This window comes from Phalangium opilio, unplaced genomic scaffold, assembly GCF_054372755.1.
Source record: "Phalangium opilio isolate 3A_F unplaced genomic scaffold, DU_Popi_V2 ptg000017l_1, whole genome shotgun sequence".
Taxonomy (NCBI): domain Eukaryota; kingdom Metazoa; phylum Arthropoda; class Arachnida; order Opiliones; family Phalangiidae; genus Phalangium; species Phalangium opilio.
Genome location: NW_028324151.1, coordinates 14,778,965 through 14,788,883, shown reverse-complemented (window position 1 = coordinate 14,788,883; position 9,919 = coordinate 14,778,965). Strand labels below are relative to the sequence as shown.

The 9,919-nt window shown below is 35.1% G+C and overlaps 2 protein-coding genes across 7 annotated transcripts in view; both read right to left on the bottom strand.

Moving 5' to 3' along the window:
- LOC149704588 (lathosterol oxidase-like) overlaps positions 1-9,919 on the bottom strand; it is a 39,068-nt gene that overhangs the window by 23,710 nt on the left and 5,439 nt on the right. For all 5 annotated transcript variants that reach the window (XM_089867036.1, XM_089867035.1, XM_089867032.1 and 2 more), the window contains 2 exons: positions 8,883-9,001; positions 4,742-4,869 (listed from right to left, as the gene is read on the bottom strand). In XM_089867036.1, coding sequence (XP_089723162.1) covers positions 4,742-4,869; positions 8,883-9,001 — 247 coding nt within the window. The remainder of the gene's footprint in view (positions 1-4,741; positions 4,870-8,882; positions 9,002-9,919) is intronic.
- Positions 850-3,065, bottom strand: LOC149704589 (uncharacterized). Of its 2 annotated transcripts, XM_089867040.1 has the most exons (3): positions 2,111-3,065; positions 1,193-1,952; positions 850-1,106 (listed from the first exon to the last, which is right to left on the bottom strand). In XM_089867040.1, exons 1-3 carry the CDS (start codon positions 2,125-2,127, stop codon positions 912-914), a joined length of 972 nt encoding a protein of 323 aa, XP_089723166.1. In that variant the 5' UTR covers positions 2,128-3,065; the 3' UTR covers positions 850-911. The 2 variants fall into 2 exon arrangements, with proteins under 2 accessions (XP_089723166.1, XP_089723165.1); XM_089867039.1 differs by having other exon boundaries at positions 1,193-3,065.

Here is a 9,919-nt window from a genome sequence, read left to right as displayed (position 1 = left end):
ATCCCCAGAAAATCGTGGTTGTCTGCTCGATAATTGTCACTTCCGCGTTTTTTCGTTAAGCCTAACCCAGGGAAGTGGATCTAGACCCTAATCGGGTAAGAGGGGTACGCTTCAATTTAAACGTCAATATCAGCAAAGTTTGAGAAGATAATAGGTATAACTTTACTTTAAACGATTTAACTATTATTAATGTTAATTATTGAAGATAAAAATAATTAAAAATAATTATATTTATTTAAATATTAAAGGTAAACCTCTCGTGCAAAGAGAGATTAAATCATTGCCTCCTATATATCAAGGCCCGTGCGTGTGATATATTTCATTCATTGCCTCCTATATCTATCAAGGCCCGCGCATTGCGATATATTTTTCAAAACAAGAACCAAAATGGGAAGCTCCTCTCAGAAACATAATAATTTCTTTTTTCTGTATATGAAATGAAAATATGGATAATCTTGCGCTACTTCTTTAATGGTATGAATCCTTGCCTGTCTATTAATATTTTACGTAGGAGAAATACGTTTTTAGCGAAGTCTAGAGAGGATAAACATAAGCGAGATTGTTTCAGAAAAAAAATACCTCTTCCACTAATGGGTTTATACTCCTTGTTACTGTTGTATAGAGTAATCATGATAAATGTTTTTGTGTCCGTAAAATTGCCTATCCGTTGATATACATCAATTATCCAGAAATCGTTTTGTTCATGTATTCTGATGTAATTTATTCAGCAAAAAAAATTTATTATGTATAAAGCTATACATATTCAATGTGTATCATGAAATTAAAATTTACAAATATTTAAGAAGTGAAAGAAAATATTCAAATTACAATTAAGTCTGAATTGACTTACAAAAATAAAATAAATTTTAAGGAGGAGATAACAAATCTTATAGAAACTTATATATATTCGTTTAGTTGAAAATGTCCTTATCAGATTCGGGTTGACTAGCATTTACTTCTTTAACGGTATGCGGTGATGTTTGGTCATCATAGTTTTTCGTGGTTTCATTTGGATTTTCGTTGACGTCAGTTTTTTCAAGTTCAATTGTAGTAGGTGGTCGAGGAGTAGTGTCTTTCGTGACCATAGGGACATTTATCTCTTGAGACTATAAAAAATACAAATATTACAAAACGTTTTTTTGTTATCATGCTTGCAAATTTATAAAATTAAATTTCATGTTTATCATGTTACCAGATTTTTAGATTTATCCAGGGAAAAACGCCTTTCTATTGAATCTATAATTGATTCATCAAATTCTTCGAAGTCATCATCATCATCATCATCATCATCTTCCATGTGGTGTGAATATTTCTGCTGCGCAGAGCTTGTTGGCTGAGATTGACTTTGTTGAGTTGATGATGTTGAGTCGGATTGACTTAGTGGATGAGATGGCGTTCTTTTTTTACTATATGGTGCAGTTCGATTTTCCTGTCTTTTGCTGGAAGCCACATTTATTTCACAGTTGGATTTATAATGACCCCATTCTTTGCAAACGAAGCACTGGACATCTTTTAAAGGCTGTGGAGACGATATTTCTTTGAGTTCATTTTCTCCATATTGAGACTTGAAAATACGGCAAAGTTGAAGTTCAGTTAGTGGTTGCGCTTGCGTCAAGGTGAATCGTTTTGTACGAAAGTGAATGCTTGCTCCAAGACCAAAGAGGGTAATTGTCCCTAAGGAAAACAATGTTTCCACGGAACTAACAAGAACTTTGTGGTTGTGTAAGGTTTTATCATCTATTTGTATATTGGCCAATGTCACGCCAATACAAGACTCTACGTCTTCAACCGATTTAATGCTGTCATTTAGCCTTTGAAAAGGCGCATCGGCCAAATGTTCCCATAATTTTATAGGCATTCTTGAAAAATATCGATCGGTACGAATAAGGCTATCGCATATGGTTTTCCCACGACCAACTTTAACTTTAACTACATACGGTGGTTTTTCTGCTCTACAAGGAATATAGAATAAAATAAATAACCTTTTCGTTTCGATACTAAATTTTAACATAAGAAAATAATATATATATTATTATCTTATGATTTAAAAAAAATCACTCTTTTCTGGGGTGACTCTAATATTATTATGATTGAAATGAAAATTATTTACCGAATTAGGTAAGCCATAATTTAGGAACCACAGTTTTTTGTACTTCCTAGCTGAAACGGATGAAAACTGAATCTGTGAAAAACAGTTACTGTTAACCTGTACTATGCTATCTTGTTTCTCAATAACCGGCGTCTTGAACTTGGAAGCACTAATTTTAAGACACTAACTTCTGGCAGCGCGAAACGCAAGTGTTTCGAGGGTACAGAATTTTCAATTTTTTATTTTATTGAAAAAGTATTTTTTTATTTAAACCTACTCACTAATAGACATGTTTTATGACGTTTTTTTAAAACCTTACGACTTAAATAATACAGAAAGATTAAGGACATGCATTTCCCAGTTTAAAAAAGTTGGCAGAATATTTTTTATTTGCGGCTTTGAGAAAAACGTAAAGGTTTTTTATTGGTTATTACTGAATTTAAAGCAACAGCGATCATTATGTTTTTTGTTTGGTTTTTTTAACTATAGATAGTTTACACACGTGGAGGGTTCATACCATTTACACGAGGATTCCGGGCTACCTGCAGAACAAAAGCAGACTGGTTTTTGTCATCCAGCTAGCCTGCCCTCCTGGTGTAAATGGTATGAATCCTACTTGTGTGTAAACTATCTATTGTTTAAACATAGCCTATCACCACGTAAAGTAAAATTATTTATTTAAAAGTATAAAATGAATTTCAGTTCTAAGATGGCAGAATGGTGTAAAAAAGCATCATTGAAATTCTTTTCATACTTGAAACTAGGAGTAATGGAGCAGTGTTTAAGCGATTTATAAGGACGATTGATATAAACCAGATTGTCATATGTTTTGATAATACTACAGTTTCCACTCATCGGTATTTACTCCAAGTTTTTTTTACTAAGAGTAATGTAATTGTAGAATAATCTAAAACAGTATTTTAAAAATGACTAACGGACAGGATCGATACGCGCATTTTCAAAACAACAACCAAAATGGGAAGCGCCTCTCAGAAACATAATAATTTCTTTTCTCTGTATATGAAATGAAAATGTGGATAATATTGCGCTCCTTCTTTAATGGTATCCTTGCCTGTCTATTAATATTTTACGTAGGAGTAATACGTTTTTAGCGAAGTCTAGAGAGGATAAACAGCGAGATTGTTTCGGGAAAAAAATACTGCTTCCACTAATGGGTTTATACTCCTTGTTACTGTTGTATAGAGTAATCATGATAAAAGCTTAAAAAATTACGAGAGGACAGACCTTTTTTATCCTCTTGTTTTATTCTTATTAATAAGAATATAAAACATTTATTTTGTATCAAAAAATATTTTTGGTGCTAAGATTGCCTTAGAAAAATCCAAACGGTTAGGCATTGTGAAAAAGACATGTGTAAGCTATTTGCAGAGATGATAATTGTTTTACATGTTTTAAATAAGACTGAAGCTTCCACTATTGTGTTTATGCTCCTTGTTTGTTTGACTGAAAACCATCTAGGTGTAGATAACAGTCAGACCAAAAATTTCAAAAATATATATTTTATATCTAATCAGATACGCCCACCTAGTTGAAAATAGACCATTTAAATTTGCGGGAGCCATTCTTAAGAATTTTTCTTTGCTTGTAGGCTGTCAATTTATCTACCAGTAAATGTTTGTGTTTGAAAGTTGAATATTAAGTCAAATTAAGTGGTTGTAAAGAGCCAGCAGGTTTTTGCCGCTTCTTTTTGTGAGTATTTGATTTTTGTATGTAAAATGGAGGAAGATAATGTTGAGAGTAAGGATGAAATGCGGAAGCGCAAAGCGCGGGAAAGGATGAGGGCAAAAGGTCGACGTTTTCATTGCACACTTAAGTTTATATAATCTTCTCGACACGGAGAGGTAATATTTTGGTTTTCCCAACTTGTTTTATCTTTGAAATTATTTTAATGGGTTAAGGTTGGCGCAATAGGAAGTTTAAATTTTTTCGCATTAAAATGACCGAATTTTGGATATTTTTTGATAAAGTCCAATAGTCATCTCTAAAAACCTTAAAAAACTTTTTAATAATGCGTCTCAACAACTAATAGAAAAACTTAAAGAAAGGCCCAACCCATTTTTAACGAAGCCTGTTCTGAAACCCAAATTATTTTTAAATAAGCAAAAGAATGAATGTGACGCAAAAAACCAAAACCGTTAATACCATTTGGAACTATCGTCACTTTCAAGTTCTCGATATATTAATTTCAAAGCCCTAAGAGAGGGCGCCGTCTACTATCACTTTCACCCGCCTCCCCTCCTCTCGCCTCGACTATTCGGAAGAAAATTCTGGATACATTAGGCCAGTGTGACTGAGTAACTTATAGGGAGCTAGTATATGATTCACTCATGATAACAGTAAGTATGACACTTCAAATTATCCTAATGCTAATATTCTTTGGCAACGCTTGTTCCCAAAGGGTTTAGAGTTAAGGGTTTTATCTGAAAGCTGTATGCGCCAAGCGGACAGCCAAAAACTTTGATGTTTGCCTCTATAGTTTTTTTTTTAAAAAATCAAAATTTACTCGGAAATGACTTTCATTGAGTGTCATATTTTGTGTTGTTTTTTAATGCTATATTGAAGACTATGAATATGGTATAGTACACCATGACTAACTTAAGTTTCAAGGTATCTGTCTCAATATATACTTACTGTGTAGAGAAATAATAACGGTATAGATAGAATGAAATAGAGCCAGCCGTAATCGGAAACGTAATAATAAAGTGTTGAGTGTCCTCCACTGGCTATGTAGAAGTTCAAACACCCAGATAAAGCACCAGCTATAATTTTTCGGTTTATTTTTGAATTAGCACAAGTCAATAATTGCCCCATTGAAGAGGAGTTAATAACTCGCTACACAAGCAATTATTAAACCTTTCAAACAATCGAGAACTCCAAGGAACTGCAAAGAACGCGGCGGCTGGACAATTGGGCTCTACCACTTAAAAGTCGGGATATTAAGGCTCCGGTAGTGTCTCGACAATTTCATTTAAACCACACCTAACCCACATATATTTAAGATCTGTCCTTGCAGAATCTTTTTACCGTACAATAGTCTAGGAACAAATGTATTAAACAAGAAAAGAAGGCCGTTTGGTTTATTTCCGTTGTAATTTTTACATCTACGAGTGACGATGAAGTCAAGGAGAGGTTTGTCATCTCATTTGTAATTGTCAAATCGAAGCAAACGTGTTCGTAAGTTCCAGACCGCGTTTGCAGTTCACAGAAATTCGGAAAATTGAACTTTATCTATCTCACTTAGAGGAAGGACGATTTTTATCTACTGTTAATTATAAGACCAATCAGCATAGTGAAACAATTTTAAAATTCAAATTAATTTGAGATTACATGGATAATTTCAAAATAGCACCTCGGTCCAATCGTTTAATACCCGGCCTTTTTGTTAACCAAAATCTCTCCATAACAAATACGAAGAGGCTCTTAGTTTGACCCGAGCCGTAATAATAGTAGTAGTAGTAGTGGCCGGGGTTGTTGCTTTCGTTATCGTTAGATTTTAGCTTAAAAGAACTCTATAGTACCTCAAACCACCAATAGGGGTAACTGAGCTCCGTTAGAGATTTTATTTTTATTAAAAATTTTTCACATCGCTCCCGGAAATTGAACCCGGTCCGCTGGCGCTCCAGTTAGACACGCTACCACTGAACCATAAAGACTTGATGGAATATTAGGGTTTTCATTCTTTAGTTTATCTCTAAAGTGTCGGGGATGGGGGGAGGGTACCTCTCTATCTGTGGGGTCGGATACTTTTGAATTTTTATCTGTGGGGTCGGACACTTCTGATTTTTTTAGGGTCTTTGAATTTTTTATCTTTTTATTTATGTGCTAATTAAATAGATAACGATGTGGCTACTATTAAGGCCCTTGGGCCATCTTGTTATGTTTTGAATTCTACTGATCTTTAAACATTTTCAAAAGCACACTTTTTTCAATATTGAACCTTAAATTTGAGTTCGAAATATAACAAAATCATTCAATTTTGAACGCTGTATATTTTCTCAATAAAGCGCCTTCTCGTTCAGTATGGAACGATAAATTCGAGTTCGAGATATACACCAATATCGTTCTGCATTGAACGCTAAATATGTGTTCAATCCACAACAATACTGTTCAGTATTGAACGCTAATTATGAATTTAAAATACACCAATTTCGTTCAAAAATGAACGTTAAATATTTGGTCAAAATAAATCGGTTTCGTTCAATATTGAACTTCCATAGAACGTTCGAGATTTCTCAGTAACGTTCAAAGTGGAACGTTAAATGTGCGTACGAGATGTAACAATATGGTTCAGTACTGAACATTTTAAACTTAATCCAAAAAACACTTACGTTCTTAAATGAACCCTAGATACGCATATATTATGGAGCATTTGTGTTCTTGAAAGAACAAAGTCCTTGCGTTCAGTTTTGATCGCTATATAAGGAGTTCAAAGTTGAACAAAAAAGTGTTTAGCTACGGGGACAAGCCTCTGAACAACATTTTGTTCAGATGGGGACGATATTTTTAAGAGTAAAATTCCATTGTTTAAAGGCCAACTTAGGAGAGTACATAACTCTGAAACTGGTTGCTTTCACCCAAAAGTTCATAGAACATTTTTGACTTCTTTTGAACCGAAGAACACGCCTGTTAATTTGTGCCAGCCTTGTTTTGGGTGAAAGCCCCTAGTTTCAGAGTAATGTACTCTCCAAAGTTGGCCTTTGAACAATGGAATTTTGCCGATATGTGGAACTCGTATTATGCCTTTGGCCAAATTGTTTTCTAATTTACGAGTAGAAAAGTTGATTTACGATAAATAAAAAAGATTCTCTTGTGACTTTCTCAATTCGAGGAGACGTTAGGTTTTTAATATTATAGGAAATGAACTCGCTTAGAACTTATTTCACGAACTGTTTAGATGCAAAAAAATAAGCGATAACAATTATTCACATTACCTAATAATGCTACAGCTTCTACTCATTGGTTCATACTCCCTGCTCATTTTTCTTTGTGCTAATTCTACAAACCGCCGCGCTTACATTTTAATTTAACGCGTGTAGTCGGCAAATAAGGGAGTCGATAGTCTACCTCTAGCCACGGAGAGCTATAAGTTTGGTTTCCCCTATTTGTTATAGAATGAGATAGTCGTATATCTCCCTATTCTCAAAGTTTTAGATTTAAAATTATTATAAACAGTTTGGATTGCGAGGATGCCCATTTCCGCACAATTTTCGAGAGTCATAGCCCAATTCTGCACACTTTTTATGGCCCATTGGATTGATAGTTTTTAGTATAAACATTTCTTCATAAATTACTTTACTTGCATAACATATATGAACAGGTGCCGTAATTAAGCACTTTAAGGTAAAAACACTTAACCCCGTTTATTTAAAAGCAAATCTTAGTTTTTTCACTGTTGGTCAGATTTGGTTAAATCAGACAGGGTTAGGTTAGGCTTAGGTATTTCAGATTAGGTTTAAGCAAAATAAATAGGGGAAAGTGTCGGACTCTCTCCTTCGTCTGTGACATGCATTGGGAGGGGTGAATGCATACTCGCGAAATCTGTTTCAACCCCCTCGCCTATTCACCATGTACCTAAGATAATTTGTGATATTGCGCGTGAAGAAATAGTGCGGATTTATTTTACATTAGTTGCTTTTGACTGAGGCTAACCGTGGCCACAATTTAATTTGATGATGTACATGATTGTATTAATTTAGTTTGCTAATATTGATGTTATTTACTAATATTAAAACCATTTAGCTTATAATGACAACCCAGGGCCTAAGTTTGAACGAAATTCTGAAGGATTTTACCCATGAGTTTTTTGAAATAAATGATGATTTGCGGCATTTTTAATTTATTTTCGGCGTGCTAACGTTTTAAACAAATTTTAACCTCGTTCAAACGCGAAAATAACACTAAAGAAAATAGAACAGAGCGCTGAGGTCCGAGGTTGTGACTCTTCCTTGAGATATACCTATGCCAAATTGTCCCGTTTGGTGGCGTACGAGCGTTATTTTCGGCAAGAATGACATCATCAACTTCAAATTTTATTGGCTAAACACCTCTCGCGCGCTTGAGCGTCTCGAAATGCATGTCAAGCTAAGGCAAAGGCAGGAAAATATGGCAGTCCGACACTTTCCCCTATTTATTTTTGGTTTAAGCTAGAGGAAGAGTTAATGCGGGATTTAGATTAACGGTAGGTTAGGATTGGGGTAGTGTTAGGTTAGGTTTGGTTAGATTGAATAAGTCAGGTAGGGTTTTGTTAGTATAAATCAGATAGGTTAGGTTAGAAATAAAATCAGGAATGGTAAGCTTAGGTTTCACTTCGTTAGATTTGAATAAATCAGGTTAGGTTAGGCTAGGTTAGGCTAGGCTAGGCTAAAACAGGTAAGGTTACGTTTCTTTTATTGAGGATCGCTTGTGGATAACTGAGGAACATTACGTTTCTTGCCTACTTGAGACGCAAGTACAAATTTTAAAACAAACCGGAGAAATTATCGACATCTAAATATCCCTTCACCTAAAGGTCCCAGTGCCAAAACTTCCCCGCGCCTTAATGTCGCGAACCGGTCACAGGTGGTTGAAAATAAAATCAAGTGGATTCTTGCTTCCGAGAAACTTGGTTCATTTAATGCCAAAAATTAACACGTTCCTGTGACGTATTTCAAAAATATTTTACCACCCGCCGCTGCCTTCTTTCCAGTACTTCTGCGTAATAACTAGTTCCTCTCACAAAAATTATGATCAGTTACTTTGTTTTTTCCTTTTTCTATAAGGAAAAGATATTTACTGAGAGTTATCATGGTGGATCCCAGGATTATTTCATGTTTCTCGTCCTTCCAAGTGAGAAACTTCTTTGGTTGGCACTTCCAATCCTCCGGACGATCCCGTTGGTTTATATAGAAGTACCTGAAACAGACGAAAATACATATTTATTCTTCTGGATTTCCAAGGTCTGTGTGTTTTGTTTCGAGCCAAATATTATTATAGGCTTATTGTTGCATACATTTGTTATTCTACACTTGTGTTGCCTGAGCACATCATAATAATAGAAATCTCAGGTAATTTTTGACAAGGTAGAAGTCTTAGCTAATATACAGTGTGGTCGAAATCAAACCAACACCTTCCTTTGTGGTCAACCCCCAATCCTGCCCACGGACGACGGCATTAAACTAAATTATACAGGGTGTAAATAAATGTTTGGAATTCACGTTTTATTTTATACAAGTGACAATGCACAAAAGGAATTTTGGAAAAAATGGCTGAATGAACAAAAGATTCTAAAGCATAGTTATACGATTAGTCTTAGAACCTGGGCCTCAAATTACAACCTCTAATATGTTTGGTAAACACCTCAAATAAAATGTTCGATTTGTCAATTGACGTTAATGTTGTCGTAAACAGTGGGAATTTTGTTGGGTCCACTATGTACGCTTTGCCGGTTTACCGTACCATCCCTGTTAAATGTAGCCTCGTTAGAGGGCATTTATAAAAAATAATGGATTGGCTTCAATTAGTTCACGAAAAAATCTTTCCGTCTTGGGTAATCCTCATAAACATCATGTTCAATTTGTCCTGATTGGAATAAGCTGGCATTTTGCTAAGACACGAGATTAACTACTGTAATTTGATCTTAGCTTTTACGTAACAACGAGCACTTTTCCCAACGGCCTTTTTTCTCGGTGCCACAGACAACTCGTACCTTCTGCTTTAAGGCCTGTCCAGACTGACACATTTTGCGAGTTCGCATCTTCGCTTTGCTTGTTTGCAAGATCGCGCTACTGTCCACATTGGGTTTTCGCTACTTTGCGTCCTCACCTCGCGAAC